This window comes from Cololabis saira, chromosome 15, assembly GCF_033807715.1.
Source record: "Cololabis saira isolate AMF1-May2022 chromosome 15, fColSai1.1, whole genome shotgun sequence".
In the NCBI taxonomy this organism is placed as follows: Eukaryota; Metazoa; Chordata; class Actinopteri; order Beloniformes; family Belonidae; genus Cololabis; species Cololabis saira.
In genome coordinates, this window is record NC_084601.1 from 13,784,848 (window position 1) to 13,809,557 (window position 24,710).

The window sequence follows — 24,710 nt, forward strand, 5'->3', positions numbered from 1 at the left end:
TGTTTGGCTTCATTGACTATCCATCTGTTAAAAAAAAATATTTTTTATATAATTAATCTCATTATATTATTGGCCAAATGGTTTATTCACAACCCCTTTATATTAATCAAAAGCCTCTTTTTTGTATATTTGAAAATGAGGTCAAACAATATATTAGAACCATTAGACTCTCCACCAATGCAAAGGCCATCAAGGCCTTAAGTTTGTGTGCTCTTTTTTAATGTATTTCAATAGTTCATTGTGTCCTGATTTTCCGCCGCTGAGTGTGTGTCGCCCCCTGGCGGGGAAAAAACAAATGACAAGAGCTGAACGATCGGCTGGCCCCGCCCACTGTCCGTTTTCGCGCGAAAACACGGGACGTACCATTGTGTGTGGAGGGGGGGAATCTAAAGAGATGCTTTGTTCTACATATTAGGAGGGTGATTTTATTTAAATAACAGGAATAAACACGATTATATTTTGAAAGTAGTGCGTGTGGTGTTAAAATTATGGCCATATGATTTGGGTAAAAGAAGTAAGTCCAGTCCCTTGAACAACCACCCCCCCTTCGTCACATTCATCAAAGCTCTGTAGTGGCAGACTTTTAAATCCACCTCTTCGTTATTCATCTTATGTAAATCTTTTTGTAGTCGCCAAACTAGTTCCAAAGCGGATAAAAATGACCCTCACGTCGAAGGTGAGTACTTGAGCAATGAGAGAAAAGTGTCTTTGTCTTCTCGCCTTTGTCTTTTGTTGTCGTCTTTTGACGCACATGTATGAATGAACGTGACCGGCCTGGTCGACCTGAAACAACAGAAACACAAACTTCATCTTTGTCACTATTCAAATACAACTTTGATTTATGCCTGGATAGAAAACTGGTGATTTTAAATGAAACAGCTCAAGTTTAGCTTGAATATGTCATTTTTCTGTCAGGTATAGGTAAGTTGGGCTTTTTTTAAACACACTATCTTAAATAACTGATGAGAAATGTTTAATCTTACCTAAACAAGAAGACTTTACACAAAGTCATGTTTAGACACTAATAATGTATCAGCACTGATAAAATCCCTGCGGGCCCAGCGAGACAGAAAGTGAGTTGTTGAGTTTTATTTGATATTTATGTTTTGATGTGGGTGTTTGTTGTCCACAAACACAGTGGCGTCAATTCAGTGGAAGCTAAGGTATGGCAAGGTTACGAGTCTCAGAAATTAACTACAGTATCAATCTACACGTCCAGCAAATACTCATCACAGAAGTCTGCTATGGAGCTGATCTGTGTGGTCAAGAAAACTGGAACTTTTTCAAATGCAGTCTCGCTCACTGCAAAAACTCAAAATCTTACCAGGAATATTTGTCTTATTTCTAGTTAAAATGTCTAATTTTAGGTCAAAAAAATCTCATTAAATTTAAAACAAGAGTCATTACCAGAAAAATAACTTGTTATTGGACAATTTTCACCTGTTTCAAGTAAATTTTCACTTGAAATAAGTAGAAAAATCTGCCAGTGGAACAAGATTTATCTTCTCATTACAAGCAAAAAAATCTTGTTCCACTGGCAGATTTTGCTACTTATTTAAGTGAAAATCTACTTGAAACAGGTGAAAATGGTTGTTTTTGAGTCTTGTCTTAAATGTGATGAGATTTTTTTTTTTGACTAAAAATTAGACATTTTAACTAGAAATAAGACAAATATTCTTAAGATTTTGAGTTTTTGCAGTGTAAAATAACTAGTGAAATCGATCATGTTGTTCTGATTTGCATTTGTAGTTATTCTATATGTATTAAGTAATAGAATAATCCATACAAAGAGACAGAGTAATTCCATGAATGTATTTAAAAAAACCTTGCCATACCCAATTGACGCCCCTGCACAAACAACGAGAGAGAGAGAGAGAGAGAGAGAGAGAGAGAGAGAGAGAGAGAGAGAGAGAGAGAGAGAGAGAGAGAGAGAGAGAGAGAGAGAGAGAGAGAGAGAGAGAGAGAGAGAGAGAGAGAGAGAGAGAGAGAGAGAGAGAGAGAGAGAGAGAGAGAGAGAGAGAGAGAGAGAGAGAGAGAGAGAGAGAGAGAGAGAGAGAGAGAGAGAGAGAGAGAGAGAGAGAGAGAGAGAGAGAGAGAGAGAGAGAGAGAGATTATTGATCATTACAGAAACAAACACTCCTAGATCCAATAGATGTCAAGAAGACAACTTTTATTAGTAGTCCATGGGTCAGAGCCCAAGATTTCACTGGTCAGCACCACTCAAGGTGACCAAACTTACTTATGATTTTTGAAAAGATCCTTGTCTATAGATGATATTTTGGTATGATAACCTTCCTGAGTGGAAGCTGGATCATAGTTATCAGCTCATGAAGTTACCCACCCCTTAAGAAAAATCCTGGTTTAGACTCATGTACAGGATATCTGTCAATGTGTCACAATATTGTCTTCGGTATCATTTTAAAGGGGACCTTTTAAGCATTCATTCAAGCTAAGATGTGAATCTTTCTGACCAACATAGAGTTCACTGCAGCTCTTTAAACTATAAACAACACATTTTTACAAAATGTACGCCTAAATGATATAAGATCTTTTATCCCTGTGTCATCTAGGAACAACAGAGACACAAAATACAAAAACTGGAATACTCACAGGACCATAAGGATTCAGGAAATGTATAATATACCCCATACTATATCATAGTTACAGGTCATTGTGAGCCTTAAACTAGAAAAGTATCATTAGGCTCCTATGAAACTATAACAGCCACTAATGTCACAAACTGATCTTTATCATGCAAATACACGACATAAAGGACACCACAATGACATAAGGAACCAGCTTAGGTTTATAAACGACATTAGAGACACAAAATACAAAACAAAAAAAAAATACATAAACGTGAATACTCACAGGACCATAAGGATTCAGGAAATGTATAATATACCCAATTTAGAATCATCAATTAACCTGAAGGGGGTGGTAACTTCATGAGCTGATAACTATGATACAGCTGCCACTCAGGAAGGTTATCATACCAAAATATCATCTACAGACATGGATCTTTTCAAAAATGATAAGTAAGTTAGGTCACATTGAGTGGTGCTGATATCTGGTCTGGAACATGGATTATAGAGACCACAGAAACGTGACTGGAAACACTTTTCAGTTAAAACAGAATGTGTACCAACAAAACTTTATTTTATGTTTGGGTGATCATAACTACCAAAGAAGCCAGTCTGCAGCCTAAGGATGCAGTCCAAGATGACAACAGATTCAAAGTCTGAAAGAGAGGTCCAGTACACGTGCAGCATCAAAAGATAACCAGAGTCCCTCTCCACTACTTTTCACACTGTACACAGACAACTGCAGGAGCTCAACCCCGGGAATAACATACATTAAATACTCTGACGACACCGTCATCATGGACACCACCAATACAGATGGACTGTTGCAAAAAGAACTAGACTTGTTTGCCCTGTGGTGTAGAGACAATTGTCTGGACTTAAACACCTCAAAGACCAAAGAAATGGTCATTGACTTCCGCCAAGGACACCTCACTCCCACACTCTCTGTCAACACTGGAACAGGCCCGGGTCTACGAGGGTGCATAAGCATGCATTGCACCCTCAGTTTATGTGTTTGCATGCTCAGTTGAAAAGACGAAAAGAAAACTGACAAATGCGCGCGTGTCAAGACAGATTTATGGTTCCGCGTTAAATCGACGGCGTAGCGTACGGCGTAGGGTACGCAGCGACGCGCACCGTACGTTCGCGTCCCCGCGTATCCTACGCCGTAAGCTCTGCGTTGGTGCAACGCGGAACCATAAACCAGCCAGTGTCCGTCACTGATCTGCTTCCAGCAGTTTCCTGCACCAGCAAGACGCTGCTCTCTGCTGCTCCGTTAACATAAAGTGGATATTTGCAAGTGGTTCAAGCACAACCACGCAAGCAAGTTTACAGGACTGTCTCAGAAAATTATAAATATTGTGATAAAGTCCTTTATTTTTTTATTTATACTGAAATATTTCAAGCCTTTTATTATTTTAATATTGTTGATTATGGCTTACAGTTTAAGATTAAGATTCCCAGAATATTCTAATTTTTTGAGATAGGATATTTGAGTTTTCTTAAACTGTAAAGCAATATTCAGCAATATTAAAATAATAAAAGGCTTGCAATATTTCAGTTGATTTGTAATGAATCCAGAATGTATGACATTTTTGCATTACAGAAAATAAAGGACTTTATCACAATATTCAAATTTTCTGAGACAGTCCTGTATATTTATGGTTATATTTATTTTTGTTGCTATGTTTTATTTTCTGTTGCTAGATTGTCTGATGGGGGAGGTAGCCCAGACTAAATGTAGCATTTTCTTTGTTCTGCAGCGATATTGCTGCAATAAAGCATTTGAAGACACTTTAAATATTCTTGTTTTGCTATTATCATTCCGCTTGAAATTATGGGAAAATGCATAATTTAGTGTTGAATAACGTGCCAGGCATGTTCACCCCCTCTGATCTGAGATGCAGCCCTAGTCATCATTTTCTAGAACCGGCCCTGCACTGGAACAATAGAAAGGGTGGAATCATACAAATACCTCGGCACAATAATGGACTACAAACTCACATTTCAACTTCACAGTGAACATCTTGTTTCCAAATGTTAGCAACGCCTCTTTTTTCTCCGTAAACTTCGTAAACTCCAAGTTCATCAGACAATACTTTCTGCTTTCTATAAATGTTTCATTGAATCCATCCTCACATTCAACATAACAGCCTGGTTTGGTTCACTCAGCATCGCCCACCGGAACAGTCTAAATAAAATAGTCAAACTCAGCAATAAAATCATAGGTCAGGAACTTTTTTTATCCTGTAGCCTATGTGATTGTTTTTAACCCTTGCTACGAGTACTTGTGCTATGTAGGAATTTGTTTTTATTATTGAACTGCATGTAAGGATGCGTGGACTGTGATTTTTGCACTTGCACTTTTGTCCTCCTGCAACAAAGTTTCTAACGGAAAAATAAAGTACTTTTGAGTTTGAATTGAGTTGAGTCCAGACCTTAACTCCATTAGGATGTGCTTGTTCCATCATTAGTATTTGTGCACTTCTTTGCAGAAATAAATGTTATAATGTTGGAAAAAGAATATTGTAAAGATGGTGAATGTCTCTCTCAAAGCTAAAATGTATATATTTTTTAATCAGCCAGGCAGTATATCACTCATTGAAATGCGCAGCTCTGGAGTCTGTGGGACCCCAGTAATGAGGAAGCAAAGCGTGGGTTGAGTGTCTTTTCCTTTTCTACTTCACCTCGTCATTGGTTGTAAATGTCCTGCCGCTCCTGGGAACAGGCGTTCCTGTGCTGATAAGGCTGTCCTCGCTAAGCCTGTCACTGCCAGAGCAAACTCAAAAAGATAAGCTTACCTCAGTGACAGCCAGTCTCTCGTCTGCAGGTCTTGGAAAGCGGCCTTGTGTCAAAGCTGACACATAAATTCACTGTTCTGACAGTTTCCCCCTCAGTGGTGAAGGATGCTGACTGATGGAGTGGGGCTCCTTCTACTGGCAATGTCAGAAAAATCAGACTTTGTCTTAACTCTTGTTCTTATTGTTATCATTATTGTTTTTTTTATGGTGGGCCTGGAAGAGTCTGGCCAGGAAATGTCCCATAAAGTACAGCTTCACAGTCTTGTAAAACATTATATTCATACTGTTGCATCAAGAAATAACCTAAAGATTCATTAGTTCAGTTCAGACGTGTAATTCTATTAAAATGGGATTGCAAATAATTGTATTCCTCCATGCAAAAATTGTGTATTATGATGTTTGACATGTCTGCCAACAGGCTCCATGTTTTAAATCCAAGTTTATTACCGCTGTGCTGGCTCAACTGTTCAGCCAGTCAGACTCTGAGGAAGAGTTTGAGGGCTTCAGCGATGAAGGAGAACAAGAGGAGGACCAAGGATGTTTTAACAAGCAGCTGAAAACCAAGGTATGAAAGGATTAATACTGTTCATGAAACTGCAGCCAGCAGTTAAAGCAGAGCAGCAGCTTACATTCTTTTTCTTGCTGTTTTTTGTCCCAGACAGCGGCGTCGGAGCAGGGGAGCGACGTGGACACGGGCTTCTACTCTGATACTGAGGAGGCCCCTTCACCCAAGAGGAGGAGTCTCTTAGTTGCTCTTAGGTGTGTATGTGTTACTTGTGTGTGAAAACAGTTGGACGAGAAGGAGTTAAGTCATTAAAAAAAGAAAACCTGCAGCTAAAGGTGCACATGTTTTTAAGATTTTTAAAATCTGAATTTACTCTTCAGATTTCCAGTCAAAAGAAATTCTTCCCCCAAGCAAGGGGCGCGTGAGAAAAATGACAAAAAGTTAGCCAGTGGCAATCGTGCACGGAGAACCAGAGGAAGGTGTTTGACACAGAACCAGGATGAAGATGAGAAAGAGGAGGAGGAGGAGGAAAAGGAGGAGAAAGAGGAGGTTTTGTCCCACACCCTGAGAAAACGAGACAAGAACATCCAGGAAAACAAAGCCATGGTAATAAACTTAACACTTTTGTTCGTTGTTTTTTTATACCATATTTGTATTTATTCTCTTCGGTCAGATAATATTGACTTTGTCCTTCTCTGGGGGTTTTCAGCTGGCTAAACTGTTTGCGGATCTGAGCACCATGGCCGACCCGAGTCCACCTACCACTCCTCAGGTGCATCTAAACTTCACTCACAACCATTTAACATAAACTTCTTTAATGTTATATTTTCCACCAGTGAAGTTCGGCATGCTGATGTATCTTGCATTGAAGGAGCTCCCATACAGTCATGGCAGGATTTAATTTAATACATAAAAATATAACAAACTGTCTTACGATAATAACAGTGTGTATTTTTTTCTTTCTGCACACTGATTTTGACAAAATATAGTTCAAAGTATGTAGTGTGCAAACACTTGCACAGTCTAGAATATGCAACAAACACCTAGATGATTTGATGCTGCAGAGAAAATTTCCATTTTTGGTTTTTAATGTTCTTATGTCCAAACACGGTCTTGGCTTTGCTTCTGCAGAAAAAACAGAGGAAAACGCCTCAGAAACGGAAGTTTGAAGCAGACACTGGGTCAGAAAGAAGAAACCCGTCCCGTAAGGCCCGTCCTCCTGAGAAATTTGCTGTGGAGGAGAGCGAGCCCGTGAAACACACCAGGGCCAGATCTGTGGACGTCCGGAGGCTGGTGGAGGTGTGACGTGTGCAGAACTTTGCATAGACATGTGTGCATGCACAACTCGGGGAAAGGGGAAATTAACTGATAGCAGAGACTTGTGTTGGATGTATACACTTTTAGATTTTGATTTTTATATGATAAATAAGGAGGTGTAGTTGGTTAATGTCTTTATTTTATCACTGAATTTGTCTTTGTCAGAGTTTACAAGAAAGTTTCAGGATTTCAATTTTTTTTTAATCAAATATTGTTTAATTTTGAGAGATCCTCAGAGAAGCAATCACGTAACTTGTATCTTATCCAGTGATCTTGGATCATTGTCTCCAGCAAAAACTGTAGTCTTAAGTACATTTGTATAACCAGTAGTGTTTTAATAGATTTTTCTTTTCGTTTTGTTTGTTTCTTAATTACATCGGTTTAAACCGGGCAGGTGGATGAGAATCATGCTGGTGAGAAGAAAAAGAGGAAGAGCTACACCTACAGGAGGAGTCAATATGTGGTGAGGTCTGTGGACGAGATCACAGAAGAGGACCTGGAAAATATAGCCTACCGCAGCAAAGACAAAATCTGGGACAAAGAAAACGTGAGTTGGTTCAGGTGTTTCTCCATTAAGTGCACTCGGTACCAAGATGTCAGCAAGTCGTGTGAGCTGGTGTGTTGCTTCACCGCAGTGTTTGCTTTTCGTCCCTCTTCCAGGGCAGCTCATGCCACCAGTGCAGACAGAAGACTCTGGACACCAAAACGGTGTGTCGCAGTGGTGTTTGTGTGGGAGTCAAAGGTCAGTTCTGTGGCCCGTGTCTGAAGAATCGCTACGGAGAAGACGTGCGCACTGTGCTGCTCGACCCAGTGAGTATTTACATGGAGCTGTTGCTCATTTATTTCGCAGTAAGAGTAAAAAGGAGCTGCCGAAAAACGTAATTGTGACAAAGTTTTGATACCATGAAGTTCATGCCATCCATCTATCAATCATAGCTGCAATTCTGAGTACTGTGTTGCTTTCACACTATTGGTGGGGGAAAAATCGATACTGCAATATATTGTTGCGCTCTCTGTCGCAATGAATAATTGATAAATGGATGGAAAATATCGATATTTTATTACAACACACCTAATGGATTTATGCGGTTGTCACCGCACTATTGTTCATGCACTTTGTCCCAATTTGTCCAGCTGTACAGTGTTTACATTTAAAAGCCTAGGAGGCAGTGAGGCTCTATACAAATTCACTTTCTTTGTACATTGTATGAAGTTTTGGCATTGAATAAATGCATAACTACAGACGTTTTCCTTTTTTATGGGTATTTTTTCTTTTTCAGTCACATATATCGTTGATGAAATTTCTTACAATATATCGAGTATCGTGATATTATCGTTATCGTGGGCCACATATCGCCACAGTATTGAATCCTGAGTTACCCGTATCGTCCCACCCCTATTTCACACCACCACTTAGTACCATATCCTGAATTTGAATCCAATGATATCTGCCAGGTGAGAAAGCAGCCAAGAGGGGGAAGAAACGCCCAGACCGGCACTAATTTAATATTAAACATTTGTTTATGCTGGATTAAATAATCTATTTCTGTTTGATTAAAGCACACGGCTCCTGTGCTGTCTTTCTATGCACCTTCATTGACATCAATCAATCAAAATGTTGATCCCGGCCGTAGAAATGCTTAATGTCGAACAAAATTATTTACTGAGAATGACTAAATACAAGCAGTTTTAAGAAAGACAAATAATCAACACATGTTCAACTTAATTTTGCTGCACAATATCTCTTTTCCTTCTTTTGTTAGTGCAGAATATTTATTTGACCAGTAAGTGGTGAAGGGTTTTTTGTTTTTCACTCTCTGAGAAATGGAAAGTTGCTTTACATCTGAATCTGTTCATTGGACCAGTGGGAATCTGCATAGTTGGGGGTTTTTCTGTCAAAGAGCTCCACCTGCAGAAACTTTATCTTCATTACTAGAAAATACAAGTAACAGAGTTTAAAATCACCATGAACACGTCTATTAGCCACTTTGATTCATGCTGTAAAAAGAGGATCAGGCATGACAAACAACACATTTAGCTGGAGTCGTCTGTCAAAATTAAGAACATAAACTAAACGCCAAATAAAAAAAGACAATGAGGCACAAAAGGACCAAGTTATTGTATTACTCAAATAAAAGTTTGTGACTTGTTAATGTGTTATTGTGACTAAGTGAAGATTAAATGTGTTCGCAGGTAGGAAAATAACTTATTTATTTTTCTTTTTTCTTTAAGATGTGGTCATGTCCAATCTGCCGGGACATGTGTAACTGCAGTCTGTGTCGCAAGAAGGAGGGCCGCTGTGCCACCGGTATCCTGGTGGGTTTAGCCCGCTATAATGGCCACAACAACGTCCACCACTATTTGGAGAGGTACGTCCCCGTCAGATTTCCTGAGTATAGACTCTCCCCTTATATTAAACTGCCACCATGAGAACATTTTATGAGTTTGAGTAGGTTGTGTCCACAGCTGGTAAAATGTTAATTGGAGTTTCTACTGAGATCATTTTCACATCACCCTTTGAATCCCCTCCTCGTCTGGGGGGGGGGGGCTAGTTTGCAGACTTCACTGCTTTTGTGAGTGTTTAACAGGAATTGTGATATATATGTTTGTCTGACTCGACTTCTATCAGAGCTTTTACCTTGTCATCGCTCCACATCAGACCATGAAACATTTCAACCGGAAAACGCACCACAATCACGATTCGTTAGGTTGTATTTATCTACAATGCCCCAGAGTGTAGTCTACTTCCTGTTTTTGGTCCGGTTGAAGCGGACCGAGACTATGTTTTTAGACATACCAAAGTCCCCTGCTTTGACCCAAATCAGAGTTCGATTGCACATTCACACTTCCCAAAACAAACCAGACTTTCCGAACAAACGAACTCTGGTCTGTTAATAGCGGACTAAACGGGGCTGGTGTGAGTGCACCCTGAAGTTCAGCTAAGGGTGCTTTGGGAAGTGACTGTTAATGCTGCGTGTATGAAGCATTTACTTATACACATGTGGGCGACTTCGTTGGTACAATTCTAATAATGAAAGAAAAACCCTCAGGGGTCACTGCAGTAATTTGAAACTGGCAAAAGTATAATTTACTGAACATTGACTAATTTGAAAATAAAAACTATTAATGAAACTGACAAGTACAAAAAAAACGGACAAAGATGACGCGGATCTTAATATTTTGCTGCTTGGAGATGGTCTTTATAGCTTGTATCTTTAACACGCTGGCTGTTATTGTCTTTCTGATCTCCTCTTCTTTGCTTTCTCAGCTAATTACAGGACACACATGAGTTTAACACGTCACTATGGTCAAACTATTTACAATCTTTTTGTAGGGGTACCAACTAATTTATTAAGGCCAGGCCCATTAGTTGTTTCTTGTGGGTTTTTCTGCCTTTTTGTCCACATGTGTATAATGTTTACAACTTGAAGAGCATATTTTGCTGTAAGAAGACATTTCGATGATTATCTGACGGATATAAAGTGAATCCTCTCTGTAAATGGTGAGATAACTTTTGAGATCCTTCCCCTGATGTTATAAGTTCTAGGGCAGTATGTTGCACAAAATAGATTTATCATAAGATGTTATCTGAAACCCAGAGGAATTGCACTGTGTATTCACAAAGGATTATTTGTTGACTTATAAATAAAATAAAACTAAACAGCCTCAAACCATTAATTGAAGACCAAATGAAAATTGTGTAAACAACTACAACTGATGTCTTGGTTCTTTTTGTGTGTTTGTTTTTTTGCAGTATCCAGAAGGAGCTAGACTGAAGTCCAGAGCTCAACGTCCGATACCTGCAGGGGTTCTGGTGCTGCACATTCAGCGTGATACTGCAATCGTTCTAATACACATCTTTAGGATTTAAGATAGAGCGACCTTTTATTGGACTTTTGTTTTCTTTTAAAGTCCCTACACGTAATGCACATATTCTGTTAATGTTTTGTATTTACTGATTCGATGCTGTATAAGAGTTAGATACATTTATGTTGTTTTTTAAAACAGTGCTCAGTTTTGAGCTGTACAGTTTGTTTAATTTCTGCTATAGTTATATAATTGAGTCTTTTATACAAACTACTTGTCTTAAATGGAAAAATGTTGATCCTTCGTTATTCACTGTCAATTTGAATAAATGGCATAAGCAATTGTTTTTTTCTTTTCCTGATAGCTTTTGCGAAGGTCAGATTGTTTGTTGATCATAAGGTTGTGTTTCAGTTTATTCTATTAAAATAGGGGCACACTCTTGACTTGGTCATAACAAACTCTGCCCCTCTTACCAATCTGCAGGTAAACAACCTAGGTAAGTCTGATCATAATGCCATTTTCATGGAGCTACCATCCTCACCTTGCCTCACTAAGCCTAGACGGCAAATCTGCTTCAGACATGTAAATCGACACAGAAATCTTGACAGCAGATCTGAAGCATCTTTCCACCAACTACAGGCCCATCTCAAATCTCCCATTAATTTCCAAAGTAATGGAGAAAGCTGTTGCTGGGCATCTTCAGGAACACCTCAAACAAAAAAAATTCCAATCTGGTTTCCGCTCTGCTCACAGCACGGAAACAGCCTTGGTGAGAGTCACAAACGACCTTCTGTTCACAGCTGATGCTGGCTCCCCCTCTTCTCATTCTCCTGGACCTATCTGCAGCATTTGACACAGTTGACCATGACATACTCCTAAACCGGCTTCATCACACCAGTGGTCTCTCCGACACAGCCCTCAACTGGTTCAAGTCATACCTTACAAATTGAAAAGAACGCATCTCCCTTGGTAACTCCCAATCCAAACCCCATACTGCCACCTGTGGGGTCCCCCAGGGGTCTGTGCTTGGCCCCACCCTCTTCACCCTCTACCTTCTTCCCCTTGGCCAAGTCAGCAGCCGTCATGGAATTTCATTCCACTGCTATGCTGATGACACACAACTTTATGTCAAAGCTACAGCTGCAGCCCTGTCACCAGTGTCATCCTCCTCACAACTCACCGTCTGTCTGGAGGAGATAAATGCGTGGATGGAGCAAAATTTCCTTCAACTGAACAGCTCCAAAACAGAGCCAATCATGGTTGGCACCCCTCACCAGGCCCAGCCATCATCCACAACCAGCATCACCTTCTCTTGCCACAACATTCCCCTCTCTTCATCTATCACCAACCTTGGTGTCAAAATGGACCCCCAACTCTCCTTTGATTCCCACATTAATCACCTCTGCAAGATCTCCTTCTACCGCCTTCGCAACATCGTCAAACTCCATCCCACCCTCACCCTCCCAGATGCTGAAAAGCTGGTCCACGTCCTTGTCTCCTCCAGACTGGACTACTGTAACGCACTTCCCATCGGGATCCCCAGCAAGAGGCTCCAGTACATCCAGAACTCTGCAGCTAGGATCCTGATGAGAGTGTGGAAACACGACCATATCACCCCCATTCTTCACTCACTCCACCGGCTTCCTGCCCCCCCGCCCTCTCAGAGAACGACTCCTCCCACTACACGCTCCCTCCGCTCTTCCCAAACTAACCGCCTCCATGTTCCCAGGACCAGACTCTGAATGGCCTCCCTGACAACCTAGGGGCACCACAAACTACGTACAATTTTAAGAAGACTAAAAAACTTTCTTTTTAGCAAAGCATTTTATCACTAAACAATGCTGCTGTTTTTTTTTTCGTAGTTGCTGTTTTTAATTGTTTTATTCTCTTTTTTACCTGTCTTGACTTTTTATCCTTTTATCTCTTATCTTGATTTTATTTCTGCTACCTTTTTTAATTATCAAACTGTAGCACTTTGAGATTCACAGTAATGTAAAGTGCATTATAAATACAATTTTATTATTATAAAGGAGATGTGTATGATAGATCTACCTGATGGTGATGGTTCAGAGGTATTTGGTTCATCATGTCATAGGGGATGTTGGATATAGTGATAAATGCTTTTGCAGGGATGAAGGTGACCTGCAGCCACCCTCATCCCTCACTTCTTGTGTCTTTATCGTAAAGACCCACATGCTTACAGTCATGCAAAACTTAGTATCCCCTCATTTTTTTTTTTTATCTATTTTTGTATTCAAAAAAGACCCCAATAAAATCCATTTGATTTTACTTGACCTTTTAATACTGAGCAGTGCAGCCTTAAACAACAACATTTAACTTATTTTCATTCGCTAAGGTCAGCTTCGTTGCCATAATTTGATTGACACTTGACGCGTTAAAAAGCGGAACTTTCCTAAACTTCTGATGGGAGCATCACTTCAGTTGGGCAATTTCTCATGTCAATGTATTCAAAGTTAATGGACTAATAAGTGAGTCGGGGATATTAAGACACCCCCCCTTGCTGCTTGTACTAGATCTAAGTTACAGATTTAAATTTAATTGCAGGCAGGTGCTGCCCATTAGCCCGTGATGAAGTGTTTATCAGCAGTTACCATAGCAACAGATGGTCTGGGGTACTCGGTGTCATGCATTTTTTTTTTTTTTTTTATGTGGACGTCATGTGTAAAAGCCAGTTATCACTGATGCTTTTTGTGCATTCCCACTTGATTAGTTCTCACTTGGATTCTTTTTTTCCCCCCTTTTTTTCCTCTACTTTGAACCAGGTTTTCTGAAGATTTTGATAGCATTTTTGCTCATCGTGTGTCAAAGCATTGATGTGAGGTTTAGAGCTTGAACAGGCCATCTTCTGACTCAGTAAATGCAGGTTTGATCTTTGTTTGTAGTATTGATTAGGATTCCTTCAGTTGCAAAGCAACTAAAACAACAATTCTTACTAAAGGTGGTGATTATTTATCATTTCTGTCGCAAAACTTAACAAAATACTCGGTGATAAGGAGAGCAGATGAAGTTTGTATGTAGTTTTTCTGTTATATAGCTCCATCTGCTGTTTCTTCTCTCCATTTTAGCACAGATACAAACATCAAGAGAAATTTAAGACTCACTTTATTGTCAAGTGTTAAGCAGGCAAAACACATTTTCTGCTTGATTTTTTTTTTCTTTCTTTATTTTTTATTAATTGACATAACACATTTGTACAAACCAGTTTTAAAAATATCGATAAACTGGAGCCTTTGAGGCTAACCTGGCAAAAAACCATTATCAAATGTCATGGAGACGAACAAACATCTTTAGAAAAAGATTTTACAAATGAGATGTCACTACAAAATACCAAAGAAAAAACAAAAAGTTGGTTGTCACCACAAAAAGATTACCAAAAAACATCTAAATTTGTTTGGTATCAATGTTATAAATTTTTAAACAATAATAACTTCACTTTTTTTTTCTTTTTTTTTTTTGCTTCATCTTCTTTTATGTATTTTTCTCCAAAAAACACATGATGGCGCAGAGAGAAAAAGAAGATGTGAGCAACGGTCAGATGTAGAAAAAAGAAAAAGAACCAAAGCGAAAAGATTAAAAGGAGAGAAGCAGCACTACGGCAAAGAACTGAAACATGCTGTACACAACCTTAGAAACAACACACACAAATACAAGACCAGCAAAAGGCAAATATTAACAAATCAAAGATAAATAATAAATTAGCCATACACAGCGGGGTCCTGTGTATTAACACACCTGGAGTAGGGATTTAAACAACTGATAAATTCTATAAAATAAAAGGTATTTTTAATTTAAAAAGAATGTATGCACTGAACTAACACAGAGCAACACCACCAGAAAAAACATCTTATTATACCCACAAGTGAAACTGCCCAACCCACCCGTAGCTTTTCTCCCCCATCTCACTTTACCAGCCCGTGCTGTGGTCTCCCCTCTCTCCACCGCCTCACTCTGAAGTGCCCTTCCTACAACAGCTTGTGTTAAGGCAATTGTGGTAACGTCATGTGGTAGATGTGATAAAGTCTGAGGTTGAGAGGGGCGCGCACCAGAGCACAGGCAGCGTTAAGTACCGTCAATGACGGTCCTGCCGTCTGACAAACCTGTTCATACATCCGCTTCCGAGATGCTGAAGCTGCTAACTGCAACCAGGTTTACTCAGATGACAGAACTTCTTTCCCAATGTATTCCCGAATCTTAGAGCGAATTGGCCATCGTTATTAACAAATAAAACTTCCCCTGACAATGTAAACATAGTTTCACTAGGATTGTCATTATAGTATTGCTTTCACTACACAAACAAAGTTGTAGAAAGCTAGATTGTTTTTCTCTATAGAAACCTTTTTTTTTTTCTCTAATGGCCACTGTGCCTCAATAGGAATGCATTTCTTTTCTCCATAAACCTTTTAATATGTGCTTTTTTTTCTAGTCTTCATTTCTTTTAGAATTAGTCCTTACTCATCCTCTTCAAGAACAGTTTTCTTTGTTGACTAATCAAAGGAATCAACACCTGAATCTGATCTGAGGACAAAACCTGAACCATTAATAAAACTCACTTTAGGTAGATCCTCTGGGGGGACAGCGTGGGAATACAAATACATACTCATTCATGCAGGTCACATTTACACACACTCACACACTCCCAAGCCTGCCCCTGCTCTTGTCAATGCTCTGCAACCGACCTGCAATTGCCGCGCACATGATTGACCCTCAGCACTGTCTGACAGGTATGAAACGGGAACACAACTTTGTGCATAGAGTTAGATTCTGTTAGGAAAATGCCTCTCAGTGTTGGATGGTTTTAAATTCAGCAGGTCCCCCTGTCTTGTGCTCATCTTCGTATGTTTCTTTCCCCAACTGCACATGGAATAGTTATAGATTAATTCTATAAATGTCAAACTAATCTTTTATACACTCAGTCTAAATGTTTCTTATATGTTAGCTTTTTTAGACTGTGATGCCTATTTTTTTTTTTTTTGAATGATCCTTTATCTTCTGAACTGCTTTTATTAAGCAAACAGCATTTTTTTTTATATTTGTGTAAAAATAATTAAAAAAAACAAATAAAAAGAAAACCAGTAGCAATCCTTAGTCCCCACAAAGACCTCCGAAAAAACAGGAAGCCCAGCCTTCGGCTATGAATCAGAAGTCAGTCACCTTTTCAAACTCTTCCTCCTCCTCTCCTCCTTCCTCCAGGTGATTGGAGGTGGTAGGCGTAGCGGGTTCAGAGTCCCGCGTGAGCGTTCCTACGGAGACGATCTGAGGGGATTCAGGCAGGCCTTCTGGGGCTTCTTCCTCCATGTCATCAGTGGTGATGATTGCCACAGCGGCTCCACCCTTCTTGTTCTGGTGGGTCTTGATGTGCTTTGAGAGGTGGTCACTGCGCATGAAGCGCTTTGAGCATTCAGGACACTCAAAGCGCTTCTCTCCTGGAGGATAAAATAAAACGTTTTCTTTTGAATTCTATGTTTCAGATTTTGGACTATTCTAATTCAACAGGTTTCTTTCTTTAAATTTTATTCCAGGCCTCCTTTGAACACACTAATGGATTAAATGTGATGTAATATTATCAAACATCTACTCCTATTGACACCAAGGTGATATACAGTACTTACTCAACCTGAAACCCATTTATGTGTGTTTTTTTCTTACCTGTGTGTGTTCTCCGGTGTCTCTGCAGTTCGTCACTCCGTGTGAACCTCTTGCCACAGAAGATCCAGTTACAGACAAACGGCCTCTCACCAGTGTGCCAGCGCAGGTGGGCCCTTAGGTGAGATGTTTTGCCATACACCTTTCCACACCCCTCCATGTGGCAGATGTGCTGCTTTTTCTTTGTAGGGTCTCCACTATTCCTATAACATAATGACACACACTCGAGTAAGAAGTAAGCTGGTGAATTTGTGAACGATTCTGTATTTACATGTGCCTACTAGGCCTGTGTTGAAAAAAATCGATTTCCCAATTCTAAATCGATTCTCATATCAATTCCTAAAAATCGATTCATATGTCTAAAGATCGATTCTTTTTTTTTCTTTTTTTTATTTATTTATGTATTTTTTTTTTTCCATCATGACATTACAACTTTTGGTTATTTTTTTGTTTATCCCCAAAAAAGGAATGTTTTGTTGGACACGAGAATAACTGGTGCCATGTTTTTGGCTTTAAATATATTTAAAGGTATGTAAACATTAAAGTGTTAGGTTATAATTGCATAAATTGTCTATATTTCATTACTTTATATACTGTCTTGGGGTTACATTTGCAAAAAATGCTAAAAACCAAATGCTCAAAAATTAAAAAACCAAAATAGACCGAAAATGGAACAAATAAAAACGGAATGTGGGAAAAAATCAAACCGATTTCATCCGTCTCTGTTTCCTCCCTGGATCTGTTCGGTAATTCTGACCCACATGATGTTTCTGAAAGCAGTTCTATCAGCATTCTGGGAGCTGATTGGTCCTTACAGCATCATTAGCTGAAATACTTGCAGTTGAATCTCAATATAATACTAGTAGTAATATTTTGCATAACTACATATAATACATATAATTCATGCAACAGCTCAAAAAACAATTTTAATAACACTAACCCAAATCAATATCGGAATCGAATCGAATCGGATCGAATCAAATCTTGATAATCTATTCTGAATCTTAAGAATCGGAATCATATCGATTCTTGACATTTGAATGATCCCCAGCCCTAGTGCCTACGTGACTAACCAAGGTTTTTATTTATTTTTCATGTGGGTACAGTTGGAAAAAAAAAGTTTGTCAAATTGTGGTTTTCTCCAACGCATCTGAGAGTTGTAACTTACAGAAAGAACTGGACTAAGGTCACGTAACTACCACTAACTGCACTGGATCACCAGTCATGAAAAGTATGACTTTATGAGATAATATAGGGGAATTAATTATTTTAGAAATAGACATTGATTAAAACTTTCCATTAGTTAGTTGTTTTTATAAAAGTCTAAAAAGGTTGTTTTACAGACCATATAAGCAAAGACATTGTTTTTCTCTTTAAGCATTTTAGATTTATCATAATCGTTTGATATTTTAACTATATATATGCTATGATGAATTTACATTGAACAAGCTAGATTTTATACCAACATTTAAAAATTATCTTTCAGCAAGGCTGGAAAAACCTGACAAGAGCTGCATGTTTCGCTGCCAGTTCCACATTAATTCAGTTTCAATTCAATTCATTCATTGCAATCTGAAGTGTTGCACGTTGAGAAGTTGACTCTTGTGTTTGTACCTTCCCTCTCCATCCCTGCAGTTTGGACAGGAGCAGGCGACACGTCTAAGCCTCTTGCTTGTTGGCCCCTCCTGGTCTGAAGAACTCTGAATTGTACCGAGCTGGTCTGGACTCATTGATGAACCTGTAGCCACACTGCCAACAGTGACGGTCACAGGAGTGGACTGAACTTTGGCCCCATCCTGACCCTGTGGTTGACCTGAAGGTTGAGGGAAAAGGATTGAACCTGTTTACACTTATAATAATAATTATTATTATTATTAATGTAAAGTACCAAAATAAGAACTGTCTTTGAACTGTGACACAGAACACAAAAGCTAAAAAACTTTTTTTTAATGTCTGAATGCTCTACCTCAGGGGTCGGCAACCCGCGACTCTAGAGCCGCATGCAGCTCTTTAGCGCCGCCCTAGTGGCTCCTTGGAGCTTTTTCAAAAATGTTTGACCTTTTTTTTTCTTTTTTCTCTTTTTTTTCTTCCTTTTTTTCTCTTTTCTTCCTGTTTTTTCTTTTTTTTTCTTATCTTTTTTCTTTTTTTCTTCTTTTTTCTCTTTTTTCTCTTCCCTTTTCCTTTTTTAATCTCGACATTTTGACTTTTTTTCTCAACATTTTGACTTTTTTCTCAATATTTCGCCTTTCGCCATTTGCCTTCATTCTAAGGCTTATACAAGACTTTTCATCTTTTTGCGGCTCCAGACATATTTGTTTTTTGTGTTTTTGGTCCAATATGGCTCTTTCAACATTTTTGGTTGCCAACCCCTGCTCTACCTGAATCCTCTGTCTGAATAAACCGGACTATATGGAAGTAAAAACTCAAATATCACCATGCATTTCATTGTGCACTTACCCTGTAGACCCGTAATGGTGAGGGGTACACCCTGCACCTGAACCCCAGCTGTGCCCAGTCCTGCGATGCTGACCGTCTGGACCCCGGAGCCTGGATTGATCTGAGCTGCACTCAGCGTCAAGGGAGTTCCACTCAGGGAAACGAGCCCTCCACCTCCAACCGTTGTCCCCCCAGCTACTGGGGCCAGAGTCAGCTGCTGTGGCATCGCTGTCCCCAGACCGCCCTGCAGGGAGACTCCGCCAGGCAGCTGCAGCGTCTGCCAGGTGATCTGCCCAGAGGGTGATAGGGTTGGGGCACGGATAAGAACCTGGGCGGGGTTCTGGAAGGCCTGAATGGGCTGCAGAGTTTGTCCTGGAGCCAGCTGCAGGGTCTGAATATGCTGAGGTTGCTGCTGGTTCTGCATCTGACCTTGACTCTGCGTTTGGGGTTGCAGCTGAATCTGCTGCAGCAACTGGTGCCCTACTTGGCCCACGATGACCTGTTGGATGCTTCCAGCTGCATCTGTCTGGGTCTGCAGCCCGTTGGCTTGACTCTGGCTCTGAGAGTCTGCTTCAGTCGGCATTTGGCTTTCTGTGGATCCCCCCTCCGATCCAGCAGAAACTACTTGGGCCCCATCCGGGACACTGTCACTTTCGGCCACTACCTGCGTGGATCCAGTTGCAGGTGGAGCAGGAGCCACTCCAGGCACTGCCGTTGCCACCAGCTGGTTTCCATTTGCGACGGAGAATGTGCCGTCTGCTGATTGGATAAGCTGCACAGCCCCGCCTCCTCCAACATTATTGATCACGGGCAAAGCCAGGGTCATGGCACCAATGTTTATGGGTACTGTAGTCATAACAGGTGTCTGGGAGCCTTGCAGAGTCTGCAGTTGAAGGGGGAATGACTGTGTGGGACGGATCTGCAGTGGAACGGTCTGATTGGCCGTGCTAGGCAGGACAGCCTGCTGGGTGGTTGGCTGGAGAATAGCCTGGGTCTGGCTTGAGTTTTGGGTCTGGATAAGCTGAACTGGCTCAGATAGAGCCCCAATGGACGCCGACTGGGGGCTGATATGGATCTGCTGTCCATCTGCGGTTTGGAGGTGAGGGATAACCTGATACTGAACTCCACCACCAGCATTGGGCAGGTTCTGAACTTGGATGATCTGGAACTGCTGCTGTTGCTGCTGCTGTTGCTGATTGGCTGCAACGCTGTTGGTTCCAACTGTTGCCTTTACCTGCTAAACAGGAAAGAGTCAGACCCATGATAGTTAAAACAAACAAAAAGTACAAAAAAAGGAAAGAAGAAAGAAATGAGTTTCTTCTACGGCTGTTCGATTTTGGCCAAAAATAAAATCTCGATTTTTTTCTCTCAAAATCTGATTTTCGATTACGATTACGATTATTTTGTGAATTGACAAAAGGCAAAGAAATGATTTCAAATATGCTGTTTTTTTATTGAACATTTGCCCCATTGGGCTTTAAGTGCAAACTTTGCTCTTATTAAACCAAAAATGAATGAATAAAGTGCAAAACTCTGTAAAAATAAGTTGAAAAAAAGTTTTAAAAAATATAATAAAATATAAAGTTTTATCTTTGAAAAAAAAAAATCAGCAAATCAGCACTTGCAAACATACAGTAAGTTATATTTCCAATTAAATAAAACAAGAAAATTTTCTAATTAAACTAAACTGGGTCTTTGCATGCTAAATAATAATGCAACCCATGAAGGAGGTAGAGGTGTGTAATGTCAGTCATTACATTTGCTATTCACATTTACAAGTTTTTTGCAAGGAACACAAGCCGGTCTACCGCATCTGGCTTGAGGGATGCCCGGTGGCATGTTACAACGCCCCCTCCTACACTAAAGAGCCTCTCCGATGGGGCACTTGTTGCAGGTATTGAGAGGTATTTCCATCAATCAATCATTAATATGTGTGCAGACAAGGTAAAAAAATAAAAAAATAAAAAAAATAAATAAAAAAAAGTGAAAAATCGATTTTACGATTTTCACGTTTTAACATCGTTCTAATTACATAATCGCGATTACGATTTAAAATCGATTAATCGAACAGCCCTAGTTTCTTCTAAATTAATATCTGCAAAAATGTATCTACCTTGTGTCCAACAGGTGAGCTGTCGTTAGCCAAAGTGGTGGCCACAGTCACAGCAACAGGTTGACTACTGTTCTCCTTGGCCATAGTAGGCGCTGTTGTAATGATCTGCCAGCCGTTCCCCGTGAACTGAGCTGGGATCAGTTCCAGCTGCTGGGGCAGCAACGCCTGAGCCCCAGCTGCGTCCACCACTATCTGACCCTGAAGCTGACCTGCCTGTAGCTGGATTTGACCTGCCTGTAGCTGGATCTGCTGGGCACCAGTCTGGGCCTGGGCCCCTTCTGCTCCCCCCTGCCCTCCGATCTTACTGCAGGTGGCTGCCAGCAGAGCCAAAGGAGAGGGCTGAGAGGAATCCTGGACAAGAGGGAGGGAAGGAGAGAGGGAGAAGGAATGATGGAGGGTCGGATCAGAGAGGAAGACACTTGAGTTCACATACACACACAGGCAAACAGATCATTTAAATATAAAAGCAGAAGGGAAGAAAGTATTATCCTCCACAGCTGCAGAATGAACAGTTATACATAAGAGAGCAAAAGAAGCGTAAAAGGCCGAGGGGTGGGGAAAACATGGTGCAGAAAAAGAAACAAAAAGCTAACAGACAGAGAGCTGTCAGTGGAAGTGGGCGGTATTACAGGAAGCGAGTGGGTGGGCGTGTGACAACCACATTTCTCTTTTCTCAGAACACTGCAAGAAAATGCCGCCTTCTCTCTCCTCCCTTTCAAAAGAACTAGGTCGCAGGCAATTTTTTTAATGCTACACACCTCTCGACACTGCACGGGAAGCAGCCTTGAATTTTGTAACAAGTCCAACAACAAAACACGGCAGCAGTTTTATCATACACATCTGACAACAAAAGATCTGCATTAGAATAGCAGCCAAGTTTTAAAGTAATCTCCAACAACAGGTATGTACAACTTGCTAAAAATAGAAGCCCCCCACAGCAGCAGGGCCGAATTCCCAAACAGCATGCTTTTTTAAAGACGTCTGTCTGTGAAATGAAATCATTTGAAATACAAGTCAAACAGAAACATTCAAAAGTGCAGTGGCTGGAGTGTGACAGCCATATAAGCTCATTCATGAGGCTTTGGGGTTGGTTCTCAGCTCAGCAGGGCTGCACAGAAGCAGGAAGTGGAATTCACCAGAGAAACGCCCCCAGAGGTGTCTGGCAGGCTGACAGGGAGGGAGAACATTTTTGGCCTACAGGCAACTAAACTAATGATCTACTACAATAAACCGTCTTCTTTTACCTGCGATCCAGAACTTTTCCCTCTTTTAGACGCTTTCCCTCCTTCGGTTGCAGATGATTCCTTCTTGGAGTCTGTGGAAAAGAAAAGAGTAATATATCAGAACATTTGTACTTTTTTTTTCTTCTTTTTTTTTTTTATAACATCCCATGAGTATTGACTAACACAAAGTACAAGAGTGAGCAAGCACTGTGTTGGCATAGTAAAAATAAAACATTAACATAAAAGCAACCTAACAAAGGTGATCGATAAAGATAAAATGAACAGTAACCTCATCATCAATATCAAAAGGGCATGGAGCCTCCTCTCTATCTATCTATCTGTCAGCCGGAGTGAGAGCCGGAGAGAGGGGTGGAGACGGAGAGAGGGGGGAGGGTACCTACCACTCATAACGCATTAATATACCGGGAGGGAGAGGGTGTAGTTCACGGCGGAAGGCCGGCCGGGTACAGAGGCGGAGGACGGGCCTATATGTTCGGATCTGGGCCGTGCGGATCTGCCCGTTTGACGAAAACCACCCACCGGCCAGAAAGGGCGGTGCCAAGCGGAGGCGCAGGCGAGCAGCGCCCGACAACAAAGAGCTGCGGCGACCGTGCCGCTCCGCCGGGGCTCCCCGCGACCCTGTCGAGCGAGTGTTTTACCGGAGAGAGAGTCCATAAACGAGCAAATCGGCGCCTGTCACACCGATATCCAGAGAGAAGTAGGCAGTGTGTGACCGTAGAGGCCCACCCACTTCCATTTAAGCATCAGGACAACACCCTCCTGTCTGTCCGGGCTGCTGTCACCGCCGCGTCTCACGCCGCTTCTCTCCGTCCGCTGTTAAACGAAGACAAGCCGTCACTAATGTTTGTATTTTTTAAGCGTATTCCCCTTTTTTTTTCGTGCACAATTGATTTTTTTTTTTTAAAAGGGGGAGATACGGTGAGATAGCTGTGGCTTTTGTGGGCGGACGCGCTCCTCCCACATATTCAGATTGGACGGCGGTGCTCGGCGTGCGAGGGTCGAGATGGGAGTTGTATTTTGGTGAAGCCTCGCCTTCTCGGGGAGGCTAGGGCGGAGGGAACTACAACTCCCGGCATGCCTGGCGCGTTTCGTTGGGGCCGGAGCGGCGGTGTTTGGTAGTCAAGGTGCTGTGAGAGCGAGAGGGAAGGGCGGTGACTGGTTAGTGGGGGGTTGGGCGAACGGGAACAGGAAGTGTGTGTGTGTATTACAGGGTGACAGTTTATAATTCTAGGTAAATTCCACATCCACAAATCTAAGTATATGAAGGTGAAACCTCGTTTTTGTGTATTCCACAACGAATTCCTCCATTTTTTTTAAAGCCCTTAAACTCATGACAAAAAGAAATGCAATACAACTTTTGAACACAATTGAAGAATATAATTTATTGGATAAGCCCTAGCCCCTTAAGTTTTTTTCTTCCTTTTTTATGTTATTTATTTTCCTTCTGTTCTCTCTTTATGCACCTTTTCCCTGAAACATGTTGAAAAAAAAAATGTGATGCCTTGTTGTTTGTATATGAATATATATTCAATAAAGAAAAAAAAAAGTATTAGTTTGAGGGGAAAAAATGAGATAAATCCGTGGAACATGGTGTCATTTACGGGTCTGATTATTCAAAACCATGTTTTAAAAACATACACGTATCTTCAGTTGTACAGTTGTCTATATTTTAACTTCTGTCACTCTCAGCAAAACACAAATTGTCCAAACTCAGAAAAATGAAGCAAAAGGCAAGGCAAGTTTATTTGAAACACAATTCAACACAAAGTAATTCAAAGGGCTTTACATCATCATTAAAAGCAGCAAGACACAATTAAATATTAAATAACAAATACAATGAAATAAAATGATAAGAAGAGAGGTAAAATAATAAAAAGAACAAGTTGTTAAAAAGTAAGGGCAGTAGAGTACAGCAGGTAAGTATTTAATTTAAGAGTACGCTTGAGTAAATAGTAATGTTTTTATGCCTGATTTAAAGGATCTACAGTTGGAGCAGACCTCAGGTCTACAGGAAGTTTGTTCCACCGGTGAGGAGCAGAATAACTGAACGCTGCCTCACCTTGCTTGGTTCTGGTTCTTGGGAACCACAACAAACCAGATCCAGATGAACCTCAGGGGTCTGGGAGCTTCATAGGAACTAACAGATCAACCATGTATTTTGGTCCAAGACCATTCAGGTCTTTGTAGACCAGCAGTAAGATTTTAAACTCTATCCTTTGACTCACTGGAAGCCAGTGT

At 40.6% G+C, this 24,710-nt stretch overlaps 2 protein-coding genes across 4 annotated transcripts; one reads left to right on the forward strand and one right to left on the reverse strand.

Annotated features, from left to right (window-relative positions):
* Positions 1 to 544: 544 nt before the first annotated feature.
* Positions 545 to 11,968, forward strand: cdca7b (cell division cycle associated 7b). Its single transcript, XM_061741894.1, has 10 exons — positions 545 to 676; positions 5,805 to 5,951; positions 6,045 to 6,145; positions 6,272 to 6,497; positions 6,601 to 6,663; positions 7,023 to 7,190; positions 7,603 to 7,755; positions 7,869 to 8,018; positions 9,441 to 9,577; positions 10,963 to 11,968. Exons 1-10 carry the CDS (start codon positions 659 to 661, stop codon positions 10,982 to 10,984), a joined length of 1,185 nt encoding a protein of 394 aa, XP_061597878.1. The 5' UTR covers positions 545 to 658; the 3' UTR covers positions 10,985 to 11,968.
* Positions 11,969 to 14,169: 2,201 nt separating this feature from the next.
* Positions 14,170 to 23,478, reverse strand: sp4 (sp4 transcription factor). 3 transcript variants are annotated; one of them, XM_061742656.1, is made up of 7 exons: positions 23,111 to 23,478; positions 22,473 to 22,543; positions 21,229 to 21,579; positions 19,137 to 20,349; positions 18,294 to 18,492; positions 16,683 to 16,882; positions 14,170 to 16,459 (listed from the first exon to the last, which is right to left on the reverse strand). In XM_061742656.1, exons 1-7 carry the CDS (start codon positions 23,124 to 23,126, stop codon positions 16,173 to 16,175), a joined length of 2,337 nt encoding a protein of 778 aa, XP_061598640.1. In that variant the 5' UTR covers positions 23,127 to 23,478; the 3' UTR covers positions 14,170 to 16,172. The 3 variants fall into 3 exon arrangements, with proteins under 3 accessions (XP_061598640.1, XP_061598639.1, XP_061598641.1); XM_061742655.1 differs by having other exon boundaries at positions 19,137 to 20,352; positions 23,111 to 23,477; XM_061742657.1 differs by having other exon boundaries at positions 19,137 to 20,352; positions 22,853 to 23,476.
* Positions 23,479 to 24,710: the final 1,232 nt, after the last annotated feature.